The sequence below is a fragment of the Mustela nivalis genome (genome assembly GCF_964662115.1).
Source record: "Mustela nivalis genome assembly, chromosome: 11".
Taxonomy (NCBI): Eukaryota; Metazoa; Chordata; class Mammalia; order Carnivora; family Mustelidae; genus Mustela; species Mustela nivalis.
In genome coordinates, this window is record NC_139030.1 from 29,235,372 (window position 1) to 29,260,791 (window position 25,420).

General features: G+C 36.7%; 1 protein-coding gene across 7 annotated transcripts in view; it reads right to left on the reverse strand.

Moving 5' to 3' along the window:
- The window catches only part of ZEB2 (zinc finger E-box binding homeobox 2), a 131,481-nt gene that overhangs the window by 17,810 nt on the left and 88,251 nt on the right, over positions 1 to 25,420 (reverse strand). For all 7 annotated transcript variants that reach the window (XM_082689496.1, XM_082689497.1, XM_082689498.1 and 4 more), the window contains exons 3-4: positions 24,732 to 24,989; positions 19,778 to 19,849 (exon numbers count right to left, since the gene is read on the reverse strand). In XM_082689496.1, the coding sequence (XP_082545622.1) occupies positions 19,778 to 19,849; positions 24,732 to 24,989 (330 nt within the window). The remainder of the gene's footprint in view (positions 1 to 19,777; positions 19,850 to 24,731; positions 24,990 to 25,420) is intronic.

Here is a 25,420-nt window from a genome sequence, read left to right on the forward strand (position 1 = left end):
GAACATGTGGCATACGGTAGACCTGTTACAGATTGGGGTTTTATTCTAAGAGAAACAGGAAGCCATTGACAGGTATTAAGCAAGAAGATGACTGGATGAAATTGTGAATTATCAGCATTTTTAAATGACAACTTTGGCTATCATATGATAGGGACTGCAGGAAAAGAAAAGTTGATTCTGAGAATCCAATTGGGAGTTTCTTGCCATCAAGCAAAGGTAAAGGTTAAGGAATTGGTGATGGAGACTGTGAGAAGTGGCTGGATTTGAGATATTTAACAAGTAAAAACACTAGGCATGGGGGAAGGATTGGGTGTGCCAAGGAAGGAGAGGCTAAGACCTTATCCTAGGTTCAGGCTTTCCAAATTTGATGGATGACAGGTGATAGCCACCAAAGCACGGAGTACCAGAATTCTAAAAGCACTTGAAACTATGAACTAATACATTGTATCAAATAAAAGGAAACTGGGGAGCATCACACTTTGTAGACTATTAAACTAAATGCTAAGAATCCTGAGTGGCATGATCTCAAAACTTTCCCTTTTGCCACTCTAACTTCTGATAAGTTGAATAAGAGCAACAGTCTGATTGCAACACCTATATTTCCTTCAAATAAAGGTTTGGAATGTATAATAGTAGATTATGATTTTATATCTTGAAATTTGTTTAAACCTTCTCAGAATCTTGTCTTTAACTCTTTTATTTATTTATTTACTAAGATTTCATTTTTAAGTAAACTCTGCACCCAATGTGGGACTCAAACTCACAACCCCAAGATCAAGAGTTGCATGTTCTACTAATGCAGCCAGCAGGCACCCCCAAGTCTTAAATCTTTCAGAAGAACATGAACATTGATTAAGATCAATCAAATTTCTGTTAGATGCTCATGATGCCATAGATGCTTTCTAAATGGTATTTATTGGTAGTGAACATGATGGTGTCATTCAACTTGAGCCATTAAGAGAGAGTACAAAGAACTGACATCTTGCACAAACTATTTGTTCACTGTTTTGGATCATCAAAATGACTTTACATCTATTGAAAAATCACCTTTTGTTTTTAACGCAAGAAGAGATAAAGGGGACAAGATGGTGGATCAAAGATGAACCTCTTTTGAGCAAATTGACTGATTTGACCAGGGACTGACTTTCTTTTTCAGCTCTATAGCAGTGGAAAGTCACATAACCACTCCTTTCTGAACCCAGACCTATTTGAATGTTGTCAGATGTTTAAGGCATGACTTATTTTAGCTTTTAAAGAATACTGATCCACTTGATGATCCTTAGTGCAACCTAGTAAACATGGATGGATGGACATTTTAACATCCTACTTTTATCTTGATATTTCAGCAACTATTTGAATTATCTGGCTATCTTTTCATGGATTTTCATTTGCATATGAATGCTGCCATCAGAAATGTAACCAAATGCAAATTCGATGGGATTTGCATTAATAGCCTTTTGGCTTCAATAGGAGGAAAATTCTGATTTTTCTGGATAGGCAAACTAAACTGCATCTAGAAACAACACTACTGGTATTTGGAAATGCAGTTCACTTGCTAGATCAAATCTGCCTATGCTAGATTTCTGTGTCAAGTGTGATAGAGACAAAAGACCTCAAATCACATGCTCTCTTTAAAGATCATCTTTGATCATCTTTGTATGCTGAGCTTTGAGTATATTGCCTAGAAATCAGTAGGCTCTCAAGAATCATTTACAGAATGAATGCGGAATAAATTATGTGTTTAACACTAACCTTGGTATAGAAGTCTTCTAGTAAAAGGAAGCATAAGATAAGATACCCACAGTTGAGCTATGAATTCAGACCTGCTATTCAGGCAATTCTAGAATTATTACAATTATGTGATTAATTGTGTAATGATGATCATATATCCTTGAAAGAGTTCAGTAGAGTTCAGGTAGGTATTTGAAAAGAATTTCATGAAGAAGACAGCACTCAATCATTTAAATCTATTTGCTCTATCAAGATTTTCTTCATGTGGTACAGATATGCTACGAGCTGTACATCTAATAAGTGGGCTATATACTAGACTTCCATGAGCTAGCCTAGGCATAACCAACCCAGAAGTAATGTGTTTTTTTACTTGGTGTTGTGAAGGTACTTTTAACATATGGTTTTCCTGCCCAGTTCTACAACATTCTCCTTTGCCTAGGAATGACTCCCCCATATTCTCTATGTCAAACTTTATGGTACCCAAGGGAGTTGCACTGTTATTGCATGATTCTGCTCCCCTAGTTACAATAGATTAGTTGGCACCTAAAGTGAACCTATCTTAGTCCTCCATTCTCTAAGCCAAACTGTTGATTATCCAGAGGTAGCCAATGGATCCAACTGAGTCAGCAAATCTTTCTTATAATTTTAGGACTGTTCCAAAGGGAGTATCAAGGGAGTCTATTTTCTTCAAGTGACTGTATCTATAAGAGTAGAACAAAGAAACTGGTATATCCCATGTAGGGTAAGAAGATTTATGAAGAAAGAGACTGAAGCAGGTGTGCAGAGAAAAGAGAAAAGCAAAGACAAGATGGCAAGTCCTGACAGTACATTTCTAGATATATGTGCTCCTGAGGCCAAGCTATACCTGTGTCCTTCCAGTGGCTCTGTGGTGAAACCTCCTTAGATTCTGGGAGCTGGAGAAAACCCTTTTTTACCTCAGGCTATGTGTGTTTCAATCTCTGAGATTCAAAATCATCCTAATTGTTATATTTGAACCAATAATGGGATTAAATTTTGGTTACTCAAACTTGCTGAGGAGAATGAAGTTTTGGTTCTGTACAGAAGTTTACATTTTTGGTTTTTACAAAGGTTTTGTAATACTGTATTGTGGACACAGGAATGAGGTAGAAAATTCACTACAAAGTTATAGAATTCCCCACTGCATTCTTCTAGTGTAAAATCAACCTCCTTTTTTTTTTCCCCCTGTAATCCTCTCTACTCCTTGGTCTCCTTGGAAGAACTTCCAAAACACACTGACAAAGGATATTTGCATGACATTTATGATCAAACCTTAACAAAAATTCACAAGAAACCTCAAAGTAATTTCTTTCCATGCTTTCTCCAGAGATTTTACATTTAGTTCTAAAATTTACTCTAGTATCTTACAAATATCTAAACCTCCCCTAAGATCAGGTAAACTTTTCTATATCTAAAACAAAAAACAAAAACAAAAAACTTCATTAATTATAAAGGTTTCTTCAACCCCATGTGTATTTTAATATTGTTAGGATAAATTTCTAGGTTGCTTCAAGTTAGAAAAGCCTCACATTTCTTGTAAATATGTTCACTCTTACTAATGTTGCTTATTAATGATACTTTCATAAATACTTTTATGTCTCTTAGATATTGATAATTTTAGGTAATGATAGTCATCAATATGGATTGACTTTTCAAGTTATTGCTTAAAAAACAAGCAATGTAGATAGAACTCTAAATGAAAGAGATGTATTGGTCTTCAACTCAGGCACCTCCCATAACGGAGATTTTAGGACACTTTCTCAAAGATACTTAAAAGTATGTTTTGGGGCACGTTGTGGCTCAGTGGGTTAAAGCCTCTGCCTTCGGCTCAGGTCATGATCCCAGGGTCCTGGGATCGAGCCTCACGTCAGGCTCTCTGCTTAGTGGGGAGCCTGCTTCCTCCTCTCTCTCTGCCTGCTTCTCTGCCTACTTGTGATATCTGTCTGTCAAATAAATGAATGATAAAATCTTTAAAAAAAAAGTATGTTTTGCTTAGTGTTTACAAATAGTTAAATCATAATGAGACCTTGATACTTATTCCTTCTTTTTTTCCTTTTTTCTCTATTTACTTTCATCCCTTCGCCATTTATTTTCTTTATTTGTAATGAGCATGTGTTCATGTAGGAAGGCAGGTATTCTACTATAACTGATATGTTTTCCATTTTCCATTTCATTTAAAAATTGAAGAAATATGTTTGAGTATTATGCCAAGCCATTTTAATGAACATAAAATGAATAAATAATTCTTACAGAAAAGAAAACATCTTGGAAGATCTAGAAAAGCTGAAGTAAATACATGTAAAAAAAAGGGGCGGTTGAATCATTCATCCATCCCACTGCTTAATAACTATTTATTGAGTGCCTACTAATGTCAGAGAGTGTGCTTTGGGGTGAGGACACAATGGTGTTGATTGATAATTGTTTTCCTGATTCTGTGATTCACATATTGAGAGATATATACATGAAATGGCTGTGCTTCTACAATATACAGACATATAAATATATAATGTATAAATGTATGAATATATACATAAATGTATAAAAGGAATATATATGTATATAAATATACATATATGGATACTTCTCAGTATAATATAGAAATTATGTACTTGTCATATAATTTGACTTTTATTTGTCAAGGCAAAGGGACCCGGAGAAGCAATCACAAATCTAGGTAACTGTATTCATCATCTGTTAGAAACATAGTCTTTTTACTGACATTCTAGATGATAAGAAAACATAGAAAATTGCTTTATTTAGTCTTCTGTATTGAATTTTTAAAGAAGCCCACATAGGGGAAGGGAGAGAAAACTTAATGGGAAGTCATCAGAGAAGGACACAAACCAGGAGAGACTCTTAACTCTAGGAAACAAACTGAGGGTTGCTGGAGGGGAGATGGGGGCAGGGCAGGGGATGAGGTTAACTGGGTGATGGGCATTACGGAGGGCACGTGATGAGTACTGGGTGTTATAGGCAACTGATGAATTATTGAACATTATATCTGAAACTAATGATGTATTATATGTTGGCTAATTGAATTTAAATAAAAAAAGATAAAGAAGCCCATCCTCAGCATTTGTTGAGGTATATAAATTCTCATGGCTACTTTGTTTAAAGTTGACTAATTAATGAACATAAGCATTTTTTATCATTAAAAATGATAAAAATGCATTTTTTATCATTAAAAATGCACGTGTGCCTTTCTGTAGAAGGCTTCCAAAATACATATTGGCACCAGATATTTAAAAACAACCGTAAGGGAAGAGGACGAACTTTTTCTCATTACACAGCTACGCAGGCAGCCCAGCAGAGCGCCCCACTGCTACAGAGGTGTGTGCAAAGCCAGGGAAGCCTCCTCCAGAGAGACAAAAGTTTTCTTTTCTTCTTGGGAACTACCACAGTGCCTGGGTGGGTCTCTCCACGCCTGCTCTGACAAGGCTTTATCCAGAGAACGCGTGCTCAGAGGCCAGTGAGGGCCCCTGATGTGTAAGAACTTTAAGAGAGAGAGAGGCAGAACGAACGGGGGATGGGAATCTGGGAACCCGTAGTACTCTGCACCATCAAATATCTCCCTCCACAGCAGGAAGCAGCCCAGTCAGGGACACAGTCTAATTTTAAAGTGAGGTTTTATATTAAGGGACTGTGAATATCAAAATTTATAGAGACCACTGACCCTTAGGCAGTTTTGATTGCTATGTATAGAGACAGAATCTAAGACTTTCAAAGGAAGCATCCCAAGTAAGTTCCTATGTATTTATTTTTCACATTACTGTGTAATTGAAAATTTTGGAATTGGTATCTTACTGAAAAGAATCTTAGACTGTGTTATTATATTTTTGAGGGGCTTATAAAGTAAGGTGTTTTGCCTGGCAATTCAGTACTCTTCTTAAATGCTTTTTGTACACACACAAAAACCTAAGGATGCTCTAGGACAGTGGTTTTCAAAATGTGGCCTCAAAAAAGGGGGGGGGGTGGCCTCCAGGCCAGCAGGATCAGTAGTACCTGAGAATTTGTTAAAAAAACGGAACCAGAGGCACCTGGGTGGCTCAGTGGGTTAAGTCTCTGCCTTTGAATTCAGGGTACTGGGATTAAGTCCTGTATCGGGCTCTCTGCTCAGCAAGGAGCCTGCTTCCCCCTTCTCTGCCTCTCTGCCTACTTGTGATCTCTCTTTCTCAAATAAATAAATAAAATCTTTAAAAAACAAAACAAAACAAAACAAAAACCGGAATCAGCAGTCTCTGTTGACAAGCCTATCAGGGAATCTGATGCACACCTAGTTTACGAATCAATGCCCTGGGAATTCAGTTATCTCCATCACCTGGCTAAATTAAGGTATTCGGTGACATGGTTTTGGGAAGCAGCTCAGAATTAATCTCTTATCACGTGGCCTTCCTGACCATCAACCTGAGCTCAGAATTTCCTTCCGCACGTATCCATCTGCATATCTCAATCACTGAACTTAAGCACAGCACATTAAATCCCTTTAAATACATATCTGTGAGCTGATTGTGTTTTATTCAGTTTTGTAGCACCAGTGCCTAGTACAGTGCCTGACACACAGCTAATCCTCAATAACTGAATGATCAGACCAGGTTCAGGTTCAGGGTCATTGGGCAACCCATTTTTGGCTCAGCCACTTATGATTTTTAATCTCAGTATCCCTATCTGTAAAATGAGCTAGTAAATGCTTTCTGAGGTATCCCTGAAGTTTCAGAATTCCATACTTCCAATAAATTAGTTACCCTAATTAACTTGCTTTTTTATTCACTGTCTAGGCCTAAAGAATTTCATCTATATTCTTGTCAGTTAAAAACTCAAAGCAACATAGCTTTCTGACGGAGGAACCATAGACACAGATGAAAATTTTGGAGGTGACTAGAAACCACTGACAACATCACAAGGAAAACAGTGCTTATTAAACATTTGTTGAGTGAATGAAGGAGACACTCAAGAAGGTTGGGATATCAGTTATCTGTTGTGGGAACCCTTGCTGTGAAGTGGAGATATAGCCGCTCCTAATCACAAACAAAGCTAATAAAACCGCAACATTCATTAGCCAGGAAGTGCCAGGCTCTTCTTATACGCTGATTATGGTCGGCAAATGACCCTCCTGTCTCACCTGCCAAGGGCTAGCTACATCTGTTTTTCTCTCTTCAAAACCCACCTTTCCCTCTATTTTATTTTTATAAACTTACTGAATGGGGTTAACTACACATTTTTTTAAGATTATTATTTATTAATTTATTTGACAGAGAGAGAGAGAGAGAGATCACAAGTAGGCAGAGAGGCAGGCAGAGAGAGAAGGGAAAGCAGGCTCCCAGCTGAGCAGAGAGCCCAGTGCGGGGCTCGATCCCTGGACCCTGTGATCATGACCTGAGCCGAAGGCAGCGGCTTAACCCACTGAGTCACCCAGGCGCCCCCTCTACACATTTTTAAATGATGATTTGCATGACCTCTCTGGATGACAAAACTCTTCCAACATGTAAGAATGTGACAGATAGTATAAACAAGAAGAAAATGACATGCCTTATAATAATTTGATTCTCTGCATGTTGAGTACTTAGGTACTGAATTATCTGATAAACAGATCTTGCACAATTGATTAACCCTATATATCCACTCAACTCTAGTTGAGAAATAACTTAAGATTAAACTTGTGTGGCTTTCATTACCCATACCAGAAACCTCGTTAATTTTAAAAAAGCTTAATTTAGGGGCACCTGGCTGGCTAGTTAATGGAGCATGCAACTCTCATTCTCAGGGTCATGAATTCAAGTGCTGCATTGGATGTGGAGATTACTTAAATTTTAAAAAAAGGATTAAAAAATTTAAAAAAATTTAATTTAAACTCCATGCAAGAATAATAAGAGGAATTGGAAGTTATTAAGCCAAGAGGATAATAATGGTACAGAAATGTTCTTACCCTTTCCCCCTCTTTCTTCAAAGCTAATGGTGCGATGCATAGAATTTGTATTTAAAGAGGTCAAACCACTTGCTAGCCTCCTAACCTTCTCATTAGTATCATCAATTTAGGGGGGTTATACCTTCAACCATGGTGTTTCTTGCTCAGGCAAGATTTTCAGTCTTGATCTAGAGATTTCCAACCGCTCTGGAGACACCTCAGAAGAATCTGGTAAACCTGGACATAGTCGGCATTTCCCTGTGGTAGTTCAGATGGTAAATCCCTGATTCCCCCCCACCCACCCATTCTGGCTTATCCTATGCTATTATCCTAATGCATTTTGTGAGCTATAAGCAGAGCTGGCTACAATGGGGCCCAGAGAGTCTGGGGCAAAATGACAACAGCAGAACATTAAACCAAAGTCAAAGCTCTAACAAACACAGGGCCCTGGGTGTAGTACCATAAGGCAGGACCTCCCCCTCCTGTGCCAACTAGCTCAGCCAGTGCTTTGTTGTCTTTGTTCAGGCTTCCCAGTAACAGATCATTAGCAGAAAGGGTAGGGTAGGGTGGAGTTCAAAATTCTAGTCTAATTTCCTCATTTAACAGATGATACAACTAAGGTATAGTGAGGTTTATGATTCATACAAAGTTAGACAAATAATTTCTGGAAAAGCTTGATGGAGAATTCATATATCCTGACTCTTAACCCACTGCTCTTTCCACTGTATCATAGTGACTCAATATGTGAAAGAGAAAGAGAGAGAACCCCATTTTTTCAGTTTTTCAGTATGCCCAAATGATTTGACATGATTTGAATACATCTTAGATGCTGACAAGGTTGCTGACATAAAATTAGTATGGGGAAAGCCATGGTAAATTCTCACGTCAATATAAATAAAATACAGCATTTTAAACTTTTCTTTTTTTTCTCAGTTTTTCCTTTCATGTTCCTGCTCTCCATTTTTTTTCACTGGGTGATCCACATCCAAGTCTACTGGGGTAAAGTGAAAACATCCAAGTTCTTCAAATTCTCTACTCAAGATGCTTATTTATAATTTCCATTTAATATTTCAGGATTATGTTTTCCTATTTTAGATTTTTTTCAGTCATGTTTCTAAAGGCACCCAGAAAGGAATGACTTCATGAAACACCTTCCAAAGGTGAATTTTTATTAACTATTATGGTGATAGTAAATAAAAAATGTCTCAAGCTTAACTTGGAACTAGAGACCAGGAAAAAAAAAAAAAAAAGAAAAAAGAAAACCAACACCCTTTATTCATGGTTCATTTTGCTTTCCCATTCCACATATTACTTGTTTATTCCCCCACATGCTTAATGATATCCTCCTACATGCGTTCCACTTCTTCAGATTAGATGAAACTGTGTCATCCTGTCATAATACTCCATCCCTCCCAGACCTTTCCAGCACAGCCGTGCCTGCTTTCATCTATCTAAGCTCACAGAGCAAAGAGGATGGGTCAACAAACTCCTCAGTTCACATGGCTGTTCCAAACCAATGTTCCTAAGTCATGCATCATCATTAATTTGTTTATTCATTTATTTATCAATTCAACAAACAACCCATTTGTCAACCATCAAGATTGCATCAACACCGCGCCCACTGAGAGGGACTATGAAGAAAAGCAAACTTAACCTCTACCCTCCAAAACCCTCCAGTTTGCAACTGTAATTTTTTGAAGCCTCAGTCATCCATTTTTGCTATCATGTTTTAACACACTACTTGCATAGCTCAGGTAAGATGACACTTGTCCTATGGTCATGTTTACGCCAGGGCTGTTTATACTATTTCTCTAGGAAACTTCATGGCTCAATAGTCCATGCGGGATTCTGGTTTCCAAGGCTTTGAGTCTCTCTAAGCACAGGGATGGCCACACTTTGGTACTGGGCTAAACCCGCGACACTTCCAGCTCTGCAAACCAGAATGTGAAACTCAATCTGTTTCAGCCTTCTGCCCTTTCCCACCATCCCGTTCTTTATTCCCCTGATGTAGATTCTTCTCTGTGATAACTGGGCTCTGACAAGTCTTCACGTCCCATTTCACCAGGTCTGCTTTTACTTGCCTCAGTTGACCTCGGAGCTTGAAATTTTTTCCATCCCTGTCCCTTATTCTTGTATCCTTCTTGCCCTGCCCAAGAACATCCAGCCCAGTTTCTTTGCTCCTAGAGTATCAAAAATGTCTAAAGAAATGTAAATAATTGTAACAGACTTGTTTCAGTCCATGTTATCCAAATGGGATCTTCTTTTGTGATGGTAATTGAATCTTCATATATTGTCCACAGCAATTACTCTAGATTTCTGTTCTTCAAGAGTCCAACCCTACTCCCTTCCCTTACTGTCAACTGATCATCTCTTTTCCTACTTACTTTAAAGAGTGCAGCTCACATGACATGAATTCCCTGAACTACCTTAACTTCAACCAAAATCATTCTTCCTTTTTCTTTTGATCTTATTGCTAATAAATCTGTACCTCTGCCCACAGCAAAGGCTACTCTCTAAGGCTACTTCCTCCCAAGCTACTGATAACCCAGTCTCCTTTTACATTTTCAGCTTTCTCTATGCCTCACTTTTGCACAGAGCCATATTTAACAAGCCTTCTTCCTGAAGAAAACCTTCTCTGAATTTTGCAGTCTCTTAAGACACTTCTTTACCCTCGTGTCTCCAATATTTGACCCTACACTGTCAAAACCCCTCTGCAATATTGAACATCTTTCACTTGAACCTACATGGCTTGTTGTATTTCAAATAAAACATCTTCATCCACATATTGTTATGATGCTAACAATAATGATGATAATGATGGCTAGCAACAACTGTTTATTAGGTCTAACATTGTGCTAAATATTTTACACACATTTCTTATTCATCTACCATTGTTTTATTTACCCAGTTGAAGGTAAGTCCTTAATGACAGTGACCGTTCATTGTATTTTTCAAATACAAAGTGTCTTAAACTTAATAGGGTCACCCTAAGTGACTATTGATCTGAATAGCTAATTAAGCTATTAATGATTTTTTGGGTAAAGTTTGCCTTCATGTCATTATGATTTTTTTTGAAGATTTTATCATTAAGTAATCTCTACACCCAAGGTGGGACTCAAACGTACAACCCTAAGATCAAGAGTTAAATGCTCCACTGACTGAGCCAGCCAGGTGCTCTGGGATTTTGCATTTTTTAAGAACAAGAGTTATATCTTCTATTTTCTTAAAGTTTCTTTCTCAAACCCCAGTTTAAATTCTGTACACAGCAAACACCCTGACAGAAAAGAATAAAGGTAGGTATCTTAGTAAAGTGATGAATATTGTATTATTTGTTTATTTGATTGTCATTCAGGACAAAAAGAAAAACAACATATGATTCCTGATGCCAGCCAGTGATCAAAGGAAAGTCTTTGACAGATTTCATCATTATACACAAACAGTGTAAATACCACTATCTCCTCTTCTATGTTTAAAAAAGGATCCCAGGTAAAGATGAAATGAAATAGAAAACTAAGCAATATGCAATTCCTTCTCCATCTTCATGTTTTGACCTCAAATGCTTTGTTGGAGCAATGAACAGACATTTGTCCTACAGCTTGTCTGCTTGGTTTTCAAAGATGTCAAAGGAATTTAATTGGCAGAGGCTCTCAAAATTGACTGGTTAAGTCCTCGCATTACAAATTTGTTAGATATTGCATTTCTGTTTTCTAGAGAAGAAGCTAATGAGGAACCAGTGTAAAGGGAGGAAACAGTTCAGAGTCCATTTATTTCTTAATGCATAAAATTGGTTTAACACTTACCTGTAGATACAAACTGGTGAAAATTGTATAATCAAATAGTGAAATAATCAAATCAGGGTAAGCATTTAGTATATGTTAGGCACTGCATTGGGTATTATTTTTTTAAATTTTATTTATTTTATTTTTTTATTATTTATTAAATTTATTTAAAGATTTATTTATTTGACAGAGAGCGAGAGAGACAGGGAGAGAGGAAATATAAGCAGGGGAAGTGGGAGAGAAAGAAGTAGGCTTCCCATGGAGCAGGGAACCCGATGCAGGGCTCCATCCCAGGTCTCTGGAATCATGACGAGAGCAGAAGGCAGAGACTAAATAATCGAGCCACCCAGGTGCCCCTGCATTAGGTACTTTAAAAATAATATTCCATTGGGGTGCCTGGGTGGTTCAGTCTGTTAAGCATTTAACTCTTGATTTCAGCTCAGGTCATGATCTCAGGGTTGTGAGAACATGCCTGGCATGGAACTCTGTGCTGGGTATGGAACCTGCTAACGATTCTCTAGCTCCAAATAAGCCAATCAGAGAAAGACAATTATCATATGATTTCACTCATAGGTGGCATTTAAGAAACAAAACAGAAGATCACAGGGGAAGGAAGGGGAAAATAAAGCAAGATGAAATCAGAGAAAGAAAGAAACCATAAGAGACTTTTTTTTTTTTAAAGGTTTTTACTTATTTATTGAGAGAGAGGTAGTGAGAGAGAGCATGAGCGAGGAGAAATCAGAGGGAGAAGCAGACTCCCCATGGAGCTGGGAACCTGATGTGGGACTCGATCTCAGGACTCCAGGATCATGACCTGAGCCGAAGGCAGTCGTCCAACCAACTGAGCCACCCAGGCGTCCCCATAAGAGACTTTTAATGATAGGAAACAGACTGAGGGTTGCTGGAATGGAGGGGGTAGGGGTGCTGGACATTTAGGAGGTCATGTGATGTAAAGAGCACCGAGTGTTATATAAGACTGATGAGTCATTGACCTCTACCACTGAAACTAATAATATACCATATGTTAATTAGTTGCATTTAAATTAAAATATTTCACTTGTACATAGGGAATCATTATTTCCACTTTACTGATGTAGAAATGAATTCTTATATACTCAAGTTCATGAACTTGGTAATTGGTAAAGGCAAAATTCAAATGTTGTTTCTCTGACTCTAGACTAATCTAGAGCATCCCAAACCAACACTTGCCTTTGATATGTAAAAGCATTCATATATTATTCTGAAAAGATTGGAAACATGTTTAATGACTATAGTTAGAGTTGATATTCTTAGTTCTTGGACAATGATTTTATTCTGTTCTGTAAGATTAGGAATTGAGACTTAAATTTTCCTTATCCAGTTTCTAGATGTAAGGTTGTCTGGTGATTTTCTTTTCCCAGCAAAGGAAGGAAAGATGCAGGTGGTTATTAATAGCCCTTCATAACTGGAGTACTAGATTGTCTGTGTAAATATAACTTACACACATTCAAAGAGGGAAACATCAGGGGCCTATTTGGGTCTTGATGTGCACGTGGAATGGCATGAATGCTAATGATCACCAAGCACCTAAGACAGACCCTTGTTACTACTAGCACGTAGGCTTCATAATGCTCCTAAGTTTTTCCATTTCTCTCATCTTCGTAGAAAATAGGGTTTTTTTTCACCCTCTTAAAAATTCTACACAATAATTTTATTCTGAATTTGAATCTGATTAAAATACAGAAGGTGTAATGTTCCTTATAAAAGGACATTCTTTGTCTTCTCTGTTAAAACATACAATTTCTTTCATTTTTAAAACACTAAAACCAATATAAGAATATTAAATGCAATGTAGAGTGTTGTTAATATAAATCAGGGTTTGTGATACTTCCTGTTATAAATCAACTTTGCTGTGCTCTAAAACTTTATTGTTAAAAAAAAAAAAAGGTGATATGCTATATTGTTGTTCTTCGTGTGTAACAGGTTGATTTCAGGGACTTAAATCCAGGTTTCACCCTCTGAAAATACTGGAATTAATCCCTCCACGGTAATGTTTTCCTTTATTGTGGCTTCCATTCTCAGAGACTATTTCTTCTTCACCAAATATTCATTCATTCATTCATTCATTCATTCATTCTACCAGTCATAACTCCTACCATGTGAGTTCACTGCTATATTGGGCACTCTGAGGCAAGAAGGAATAGTCCTTTTTTAAAAGCAAATATTTTGGGGACCCTTACTAAAACTAATATATATATTATTTATTTAATTACTTCAACAATCCTATGAGGTAAATGGCATGGTACTCTGCTCCCATTTTAGAGCTCAAGAAATCTCTTGCCCTCACAAAATTAACTAGGTAAAATAGGTACAAAGGAAAAAATAGGTAAAAAAGGAACAGTCTGACATGTTAAAATTAGTAGTGTCCACCTGAAGGCTGGGGAATTTCAGAGAAGGAAGAGATTGACATGATTTGGGGTGTTTTAGGTAGACCACATTAAAGAAATGGAATTTGAGCCGGCCCTGAGGAACAGAAGGGTGAGTAGATTTTGGATAACTAGACAAAAAGGAGTGAGAGATTAGAGTCTCAAGGAACAGCATAGGCAGAGATTCAGAATTTGTTATAAATGTGATTCTTTTTTGATATTACCAGGAGATCTGGTCTGAGGAGAATGAAACACTTTTGATATGAAATGGATGACACTTCATACTGCTCTCTGAAGAATGCAGATTTTGCTTATGGTTCCTAAGGGGCAAGTATGAATTCTAAGAAGGGTATTTGAACAATGAGAAAAGGGTTATAGGATGAATGTGGACCCACCAAATTGAGGAGAACATGAAAGATAGAGACCAGTCAAATGTAACTGAATTTTTCTCATTTGGAAGATTAATGAGAGATGAAAATGTCTGGTTGATTATTTCACACCAGGTATCAAAATGTGTCAACTTGGAAATATGAAAGGGAAGTCTACTGTTGTTTGTCTCTCACTGACTCCCTCAATTCTTTAAAAACTCCTGGTGACATAGACCATTCTAGGATCTATAGTGATCAAGTGACCAAAACCCCATACCATTTCTGTCCTCAAGTAGCTTACAATCTAGTGGGGAGAAACATACCTGCTGGCAACTAAGTATAATATGAGACAAAACTTGTAAATGCTATAAGAAGACCCTCAAAGGAACGAGTAGTTAATCTTGAGTGGGAGACTGTAAGATGACTTCCTGGTGGAGATGGCTTTTAAGTATGGTATGATTCTGTCAGACTGAAAAGAGTTTCTGTGTTGATGGAACATCATAAGCAAAGGCAAAGGATTATAAATGATAATCAGTCATTCAGAGTTGAGGTATATACTAGCAAGTGACAGTAAAGGCAAGATGGTGTTAGATCATGAGGATGACAATCCAACTCAAATGCCAACTCTTTCAGAAAGTAGTGGAAAACCATAGGAGGTTGAGTATAAAGTGGTGTGGGAGATGAGTTGCAATTATTCATGGATATTCCCAAGTGCTAGGAAAGCAACTTCTAACTAACTTTGGTAGTGTGAAGAGTGAATTAAAGAAATGAGGGATTGAAATGGGGTTGGTGAACAAGGTATCATAATAGCTTGAATGAAAGATGAGTATTTAAGTCAGGATAGTGCAAAAACTGATGGGGAGAAATAAAAGTGATATATGCTATTTGAGATAGTAGAATTCATAGTAGTTGATGACTAATTAGATAAAGTATATAGGAGTCAAAGATGATGCATTAGTTTCTAGCAGGACAGCTCCTCAGAATGGTAAAAACTTCTGAGGTGAAAGGTTTGTCAGGTAATTTAGCTTTTATTTCCAAATCTGCCACCAGTTAGCTATGTGGCATTTTTTACTACTGGCATTTTTTCCTCAACTATCAAAATACAATTAAGAAATTGTTCTGTAGTATAACTTTCAATTTTAGAATTCTGTGATTCAATTCAATTAAACTCTTCCCATTGCTTCTTGTAGTTTTAAACTCAGCAGAGTACACTAGGAAGAAGATACTTTTAGATTCTAAAAGTCTATTCTATTTATCTAGATGAACTTAATTTTTGTTATTTAATGTGTGAAGCTGAGAAGGAAATTCAGAGGTTTTTACTTACTTTTAGTTAGGAATGAAATCTGTGTGTTGAATATAAGTGAGAAGTACTGGAGACAGTGACTTTGTCTTTCCTTCACAACTTATTCCCATTAATAATAATACTTTTTATCAGAAAATTTGCGTGATGTGTTTAGAATTTATCTATTTCAATATCTATTGGCTCTTTTTTTTTTTTTTAAAGATTTTATTTATTTATTTGACACAGAAAGAGATCACAGGTAGGCAGAGAAGCAGGCAGAGAGAGAGTGGGAAGCAGGCTCCCTACTGAACATAGAACCCAATGTGGGGCTCAATCCCAGGACCCTGAGATCATGACCTGAGCTGAAGACAGAGGTTTAACCCCCTGAGCCACCCAGATGCCCCTCTATTGGTTCTGTTTTGATTAGAAAAGAAAAATGGTATCTGATAGTAAATTAATTCCATATTTATTCATTAAAAATATATTTAGAGTCTATTAATTTTAAGGCACTTCTAAATATAGAGAACAAACTGATGGTTACCAGAGAGGAAGTGGATTGAGGGGTTGGGTGAAATAGGTTGGGAATTAAGAGTAAGAGCTTATTTTACTTATTTTGATGAGCACTGAGTAATGTATAGAATTGTTGAATCACTGTGTTGTACACCTAAAACTAATATGACCTTGTACATTAAAAAATAGCCACAATAAATTTTTTAAAAATTAAAAAATAAGATTGAAGTAAAGTTAAAAAAATTAAGGTGCTCTTATAGGCAACATGGCAGCCTAAGAAACAATCCATGCTCTCAGAGTTTGCAATCTAATTTGGAAAAGACAGCACATCAATTCATAACACACTACAGAATTTATGACAAGGTTAGGTGTTTTGTTCAATTAGCATTCACTGGAAGAAGGTATCAGTGTGGGTTGGGATGGCTAGAGAAGGTCAGCCAATAGCTGGATCTTGTAGGACTTGGGTGGAGGCAAAGAGATGGTCCATTAATAAGCAATTTCAACCAGAAAAGATGACTTATTGCAATTCCCCATGTATTTAGCAACAGTTTCTGGGATAAGAAGCAGCAACTTGCAGTTGTAAAGAAATATGTATTTATTCTCTAAAAGAGCAGAGTTATAAACTGAGGATCACCAGTAAGTTCCTAATTACCAAGTCCAATGTATTCGTTCAGCATTTTTTCCTTTGTAGTTTTCTAAATCTTTGATTGAATTGACCATTCGCTACTTTTTGAAACTTTCTTTCTTTGCCTTGTGGTTGTTTAATTTTTTTTCTATCTTAATCTTTTTTCTTTCAGTGAATTTGATTTTTCTCCCCATCCACCAAGAGCCCTGGCCTCAGCTTTCTACTTGTTTCAATAAATACACTCCCAATGGTTAATGTCATGGTCCCAAGATGTTAAATACTATCAGAATATATTTGCATCACTCTCAAATCTATGTCTTCAGCCCTGACTTCCTGTGTTTCAATTCCTCATTTCCGATGGACGTTCTTTTAGTCACATCCATATATAACTTTTATATGAAAATACTTCTGTCTAAAGACTAGCTCAAGGTCTTCTCAAAATTGGATCCTCCTTCTTTTTATCTAGAAATAGCAAGTACTGCCATGTTCTAAGCATGCAGATGTATAATCCTGAAGCCATTTTGATTCCTTCACCCAGGGATTCAACTGATTGTTAAGAAATGATGTTGCGAATTTCGCCACTGTCACCACCCCAAGACAAGCATTTTATCACTTCACACCTGAGTGACTACAATGACTTCCAGTTGGTCTTTTAAAGTCTGGTTTCCCCCCACAGAAATCACGGTAGTATAACATGACACAAATTCTTTGGTCTAGTGCTTAACATCCTCCACCAGCTGGCTTCAACTTAACTGTCCAGCTCCATTTCCCATGAATTACCTCCTAGGACCCTCTGATTCAGGAGAATCCTTTATTCACTATCTTCTCTACAGATTTCACAATGTCTTTCGTTGGCTTACACATTCTTCTGCTAGAAAATACTTCCTCACTTCTTCATGACCACTGAGAATATACTTAGTTCACATTTCACCTCTGTCATGGAGCTTTTCCTGAATACTCACCCCACAAGATCTCTCCTACCTTTGTAATTTGAAATAACTATATTCCTTCTATTTGTTGTGTATAGGCACCTTTTTCTTATTGTACTTTTTTTTTTAAGATTTTATTTATTTATCTGACAGAGAGAGACACAGCAAGAGAGAGAACACAAGCAGGGGGAGTGAGAGAAGGAGAAACAGGCTTCCCGCTGAGCAAGGAGCTCGACCAGGACTTGATCCCAGGATGCTGGTATCATGACCCAAGCCAAAGGCAGATGCCTAACTGACTGAGCCACCCAGGCACCCCTTCTTTGTTTTTTCTTGTAGTTAGTGTCCTCTTCCAAATTAAATAATAACCATGTCTTAAACTTCCTGGCCCATCTTCCACCACAAGTGCACCAACGGTGTGCATAGAAGATTCTCAATGAATACTTACTTGTTTCTTTATTGACCGAATACACATAAACTATAAGCAATAGTGAGTAGTATTAGAAAAAGATATCTTAAAGCCTGGTGGAAGTACATTTTCAGAATTTATTTTTAAATTTTTTGTACAGGAAAAATTTTTATTAATTTAGAATTCAAGTGTACAAAACAGCTAATAAATTGTCACTTTGTGGGATAAATTAATTTTTTGTGACACTTTTAACATCTATAAAGTTAATAAGAATTAGGATTTATTTATGTTTGAGCTTGAAATTTAACAATTTACCTTTAAAAAAAAAACCATAAAGCCATTTCTGATGCCATGAGTTGGAATATTATAGAAAGTATCAAATGTATGCTTTCTCTTTATTATTGTCTTTTTACATGAAGTTATTTTGCCTTGTTGGTACCCCTGCAACATCGATGATTAAACCTGGAAATATTCTTAAGTAGCAATTAGTGTGATCTATTTATTTTTCAGGTGGGGATACTAGGTTCCAAAGAGAGTAACTGATATTCCTTAGGTTACAATCTGGTTATTGCCAGAGCTATACCTGAAAACCAGGATTAATCTTTCTTAATTCTATACATTTTCCCTAATCCTATATTGCACAGTTTCATTTTTGTACCTGAAATTGACATACTCAAATGAGAGAAAAATTACAACAGTTGTTCATTATTTCTCTTATTTTACACCCAAGAAAGTGAATTAGTGCCTTGTAAGTTATTAATAAGGAATTCTAAATAGAAGCACAGCATGAGCAGTTTATTATGATGTGTATCAACACAAGGGAGATATGACTATCATCTGAATTATTCACATTTCTAAAACTTCATAAAACTGTAACTTTTTTTCTCATTGGTGACTTGAGCGGATATACCGCTGTGATTTTTCGTTTCATTTTGTTTTGGAAGATAACCTTATACTGGGCACCAGGTAAATATTTGTAATGGCCATGTGAAGGATTGTTCATAACGCCAAAAATAATTAGCTTTATCCAGAAAAAGAGAGAGAAAAACAGTGAGTCAATGTACATTTGCACTGGAGGATGTGAGGGCAGGCATCATTCATTGTTGGGAGAGGATCGCAGAATGTCACAAGTGTCCTGAAATCCCACTCCACAGCAGTTGCAGACTAAGAAGAAAACACTGCTTACCACTTTCCTACTGTAATATTTTTGGCTTCAATAAAAAGAAGTGAAATTGTCAATTTTCTCTAAAACTTCTGCCTGGAAAACGTTATTTAGAGGAGGCAGAGGGTACCCAGAATTAAAAGTGAAGAAAGAATACAAAGGAGCTCAGATGATCAATTTTTGTGAGGAATGTTCATGGAAATTTGGTTTGTCTTCCTGAAAAAACATTTACCATCTAAATTACAGCATATCATTTGAATTCTCAATCACTACTATCAAGCGGTAGCCAGGAGAGGCATATTACATTCTAATTTTGAGATTATTCATGCCGTCTTTTAAAATAAAAATTACTACCAGAAATTTGCCCAACTCGTGCGTTTAAAAAAAATTTATGTATCCAGTTCAGTTTTCTTAACTTTCACAGGCAAATCAGGGGTTTAAGAATGAAAGATGTATTTGCTGAGAAAAAGAAAATACATAAATAAAGTAAAATAAAATAGAGAGGACTCCGCTTTGAGACCAAATCAGGCAACCTGTAATGTCTGACTTAATCGCTAAGTCATGGAGCTACCGATGCATGGGCCAGAATTTCTCTTCCTGACTCACTAAACCCGCATGACACGGGGCAAGGATGATCTTGGCGTGGAAAACACAACTTACCTGTACCATTGTTAACTGTGGTCTGGATCGTGGCTTCCGGCCCCATCGTGTCATAGTCTTCCTTCATTTCTTCTGTGGGGGAAAATTATCTTTAGCATTTGAAAACTGTAGAAAGGCTTACTATACTAAGCATGCCAACCACAGGAACAACGAAGATTCTTTTAAAGGAAACAGAGAAAAGGCTTGTTGTAACCCTCTAAACAATAACTTTGTTCAGGCAATTGAATGACTCCAATAGTGCTAGCTACACAAGAACTTATTTACTTTAAGCATTACTGCAAGCTGTGAAAAACAGAGGTGCTTATTTGGGACAAACGAAGGGCTTTTCTTCCGGTGGCAGTTCTAGTGACAAACAGGGGGAAAGATATTATTTTTTCAATACGAGTCAAAAGCAACTAAGTATTTGTACTTAGGAAGAGGCATGCCAGCTGCTGGGTCTCTGGTAACTCGGGGTGATTAGTGGCCAGTTGAACATTTCATGCTTTTTCCCCCCTTGGAGGAGCTACGATGGGGCTAATCTTTGCAGGCGTTTTTTTTTTGTTTTTTTTTTTTTTTAAACCTAATTCTACATATCAAAACTTGAAATTCCCAGTTTATAAAATAAGCATCCCAGAGGTACTTGAAAACACCTGTTTCACTGTTTTAGGTAAACTTCTAAAATAAACCTACCCTAGGCCTTTCCCTACAACTCCACAAAGATCTTTCTTCCTTATCATTTATGCTCCAGCATATAACTGTAGCCATTTTCTGAAGAAAAATATATAGAAGTAAGCAAGAGCTCAAGGTGGTGATGAAGATGAAAATAGGTAACACTGAGGGTGAAGATTCATAGGTGAAAAAAGGTTATTTTCCAGAATTGCAATGTTTTAAATTATGAGGAATTTGAAAAACAGGAGAGCTCTTGAGTTTTCTGCCTCCCAAATTACAGAGTATGTGAGAGGGCAGAGAAGGACAGCTGACAGTTTAAAAAATGCTTTGAGTAAATAAATTAAACACGGACTTTAAAAAAATCATATTTTTACAATAACCATACTAATGAGAACCAACCATGATCCAGGATAAATACCTCTCTGATCATCATTTTGCTTAAAATAAGAGAAACTTTATAAATAGGACTCTGCAAATTCCCAAATTATCCTGAGCATTCTTTGCTTATCTCATTCTAGTCATAATTATCTGGTAGAAAAACAGGTTCTAGCAAATGGTACAGCAAAATTAAGATATATGATTTACAAGTACTATCCTGCAGCCTATCTGTTTATGTTATCAGAACAAAAAAAGCCTGGGCCTCTTAAGGTAAAATACAGATATAAATAGATGCTAATTTAATGCTACTACCCATTACAGTCAGATCATTTGAATGGTATTTGTTTAAACCGTACTACCGCTTTAAATAAGTTTCTGGCCCTGGACTTCTCTCTTACTTAAGGAATATTTTCACAGGGACACTTTGCATAAAACATTTAGAAGTTCAATATATAGCAATATTGTATTGTCAATTGTAATAATCGATCGGTTGAAAGGCTCCCTCATCTGATATTTTTATCAGTCTCTAGAAGGAATTAAATTAAGGTATTTCTGAGAAGTTCAGTACTGGCTATAAATATAGCTTTTGTGTCTTTCTTCCTCGCTCATCTCATGTGATTTCTGGTAGCCAAGAGTCAGAAGAATCATAAGTTTTCCATCTGAGAGATCAAGTCACTGAGGGGAAAACAGTTAACAGCACTTTTTTTTTTTTTTTTTTTTTTTTGCATAATAGTGGTAATGTTCAAGATTTCTGCTGTACTTCCTTCCTCATTGTCATTTTCTTATGAAAAAGTAAAGAGAAGTTACAGTAGATGGCTGCTTCCCAAATTATTAAATGCTGGGTATACAAATGTGTCGTTGGCACTCTGTGTGGATTGCATTCTGTGGTAATACCTTAGCTAGAACCCTCTTTTACCAAAGATTATGCAAGTGAGATGGTGTCACTTTTACCTAGAATGTACTTGGCTTCAATTCACTGAGCACCAACGTTTCCTTTTTTTGAACTTTAGGCTCAATTTATTAAAATCAAACACTAATCCTTTTCGGGTTTGTATGTGAAATACTGTGTATATGCCTATTTAATTATGTTTCCTGCAAATCCATTTTCAGAAGGACATAATAATCCATAGATTAAGACCATCTTCTCTAAATTACAGGCAACCCTGGCTGTCGCTCTGCCTCTCGCCTAACCTTAAACATTTTCCGAGACAACTCTGACTCAGCACACTGGGTCTAAAACCACATAGTATATTTGTTTTTAAAACACTTGTAAAAGTTTGCATTTTCCAGTCACCCTTGGGATGAAGGTTTGTAAAAATAAAGAACACTTTCTTCCTTAAGATGAAGAATCCTTGAATAAGCAGAAAGAGGCCAAGATGCAGGTGATTTATTTAAGTCTGTGTCAATGATAATGATGTCATGGTTTCCAGCACACTGTGTCCACCCCATTGTGGGACGAAAGAATGTCAAGGACAATTCTAAACACAAAACTTTGATTGTGCTGGAACCGGAAAGGCACAGTAAGAGCTCCACCGCACTCTTCAGTTGAAAACCTGCATCCTGCAGACAAACTACAGAATGCATGTGAGAGAGAGCAAAGGAGAGGGGGCTTATCTCAGAGTCAAGCTATGTGCTGGGGTATGATGGTAGACAGCCAGGCACCAGGGATAAAACACTACTAAATAAAACAGCACCAGAATTAGAATTATTGTCTATATTGTGTGTTTTGAACAATAAATAAGAAAAATATTTTATCAGAAGAAAAATGTGTTATCTGAGAGTCAGGATAAACAATGAGTAGCTTTTTAAGACCAATTTCTTTTCATTAGACATCAAGGCACCACATCAGAGCACTTTTGGAACAATAAAAAAAAGAACAATAAATCATTACTAATCATTAGAACTAGACAGGTAATAGCCGGGTAACTTTCTGGGTCCAAATAGCCAAATGAGATTAGGGATTTACATTTTATTTAATTATCGTGACTCCAGAATGCTAGTTTATTTACCATAAAGGTAAGAGCAAAGAACAGCCTGTTCATTTGTATCACAGGCACCATTAACTACAGGTGATAACAGGGTCTGTAATGCACTCGTATGGATTATTGTATATTAAAACATTTAGAATTATGATCCATGACCAGCACAAAAAGCTGCCATGATCACAAACTCCTACAGTTTGACATTACTGTTTTGGCTGTTTTTCAATTATTGATCTTAATTTTTTAAAATTAAACTTTTCTTTTTTAGAAGTTTGGGGTCGTACATTTGTTATATCGTTATTAATTATTCCTTTAAGGGTGGAAATTCTAGTAATTGGTCCTTACCCTTGATTTCTAGATATTAAAATTTAAAGCATCAGAACATTCATTCTTATAGCCCTGCATATCTAGTTCATTAACAAATATGAATAGCTAACACCAGCTCATTTAAATAGTATGTCTTACATGAGTTCTCGCCACACTCTGTTTCTGTCACACTGCTCCCAAGAATCATTGGCTCTTATTATACATGTAAATGGCTATCATAAAAATAAAAATTTCATTTAAGATTGTTAATGACTTCTGCAGCAGTCAGACTTCCTTTAATGATCATCCTCTGCCCCTAATTAAACGTATTTATCTTTCAAGCATCTTTGGCTGAGTTCTCCCTCATAGTTGAAAATCTAAAACCTTAAGTCTTAATGGATATAACGATAAATGTTTATGTGTGGGATTGCTGAGATCCGAGAAACCTTCACCGAAAGCAAAATTGGAAACAGAAAGAATACAAAACTTGGCACGGCAATTTAGGAAAACGAAAAACAAATACACTACACTCAAACTGCCATCGGTCTTTTTTTTTTTTTTTTTCACATTTAATTTTCTTTAGGAGTGGAAGTGCTTTTATTATCCTCCTTCCAGTATACCGAACAATTGCCCTGCCTAGGTTCGAGGCTTTATAGTCTGCGACATCACAATGGCATATAGGTAGACTCTTGTTCTTACTTCCTTTCCCACCCACTTCACCTATTTATAAAAATGCTATTGTTATTTATATCATTAGAGGAAAAAAAGGGGGGGTAAATCATGACAGCTCTCCTTGGGTCTTGGGAATAGAGATTTAAGGAGACACTATGGTTTCAACTCGAAGAGTCATTAAAAATTTTTTTTTTGCAAGCCACCTCACCAAGTAGAGAGGGGCAGAGGGAATTTATGGGAATAAGACTAATTCTCTTTGATTCTGCTAATCATTTCATACCTTAGTGATGTTCCCTCCTAAGTGAATTTTAGACCAAGACATTTCCATATGCTGAGTGGCATGTGAAGTTTTGGGTTGAACATAATTTATCTTATTTTTATGATAGTTGTCCTTGGATGGGTTTTACTTCCCCAGAGACTCCCACCAAACAGCAGGAATCATTATCAAGTACTTAAGTGTTAAATAATAAGAAAGCTACCTGACCAGGTGAAAGTGTGAAATCACATTCACACTTAACAAAGGGGAATGATTAGATGGTTGAATTACAATAGAAGGTGTCAGACAGACATAGAAACTACATTAAATTGATAGTTACTTGTCTGTATTGTTATATAACTTCCAAATCGATGTTCGCTGTGCGTTTTATATTTACTTCCATTTTGTCCCGAAAGCCTAGAGCTCGCTCACGTCATCTAAACGGCACGTTGTAACCGGGGTACAAGATTTCCTGTTGTGTGTTTAAAACATAGTTCATGGGCAACTCACACCCAGACGGAAACATCATCTCTCCCTAAGATGTTAGGGCTATAATGTGATAACGCTACCGTCACTTCATCGTCTGTCACAAGCTTTAGTATCTCTATTCTGCAAAGAAATATTTTAATGATTCGGTCGTGGACGTTCCACTAGGTAGTCAAGATTAGTTTAAGATGGCACTGGAAGGGGCCAAGTGGCCATAGACACTTACCTGGACCATCGACAGAGGCTTGCAGAATGTCGTTGTTGTGCCAAGTGTGTTCCACTCCACCCTCTCTTAGGTCATCTTCCTCATCTTCCCTTGGCAGCAGAGCTTGGCTCACGTGTGGGGAGGACTCATGGTTGGGCACGCTAGCTGGACTCCTCTCCTGGTCCAGAGGGTTAGCAATCCCGTCCTCCTCAGCAATCTGAAGCTTGTCCTCTTCATCTGTTTCTGAACCCGTGTCCACTACATTGTCATAGTTCACCACTGAAGAGAAAGCACAGAACACACACTCTCTAAACACTTTGTTGAAAAATATCAGTCACCCCTAATTGTTTAGTTAAATGGAAAATAATTAATATTTTCATAACTTAATTACTCAGCCATGTCAGGAAAATATAATTAATATCTTTCATGTTTTAGCATTTTTATTCTTATTCAATTATCACTGTGTACTCTTTCTGATTTTAAATAGTTTTTTGTTTGTTTGGTTTTTTTTTTTTTTGCTAAAAAGACGGGTAATCCTAAAAAGCAACGGTAGCACATATCCTCAGAAATACATCTATATTGCATATGTAAAGAGACTCATGGCAAGTGTACTTTCAATACTCCAAACAAACTTATTAAATAGATATGCAATTGACAATTTTATTAGCTTAGTGACACAGAGTGTGTGCTATAAAATGTTGTACTATAAA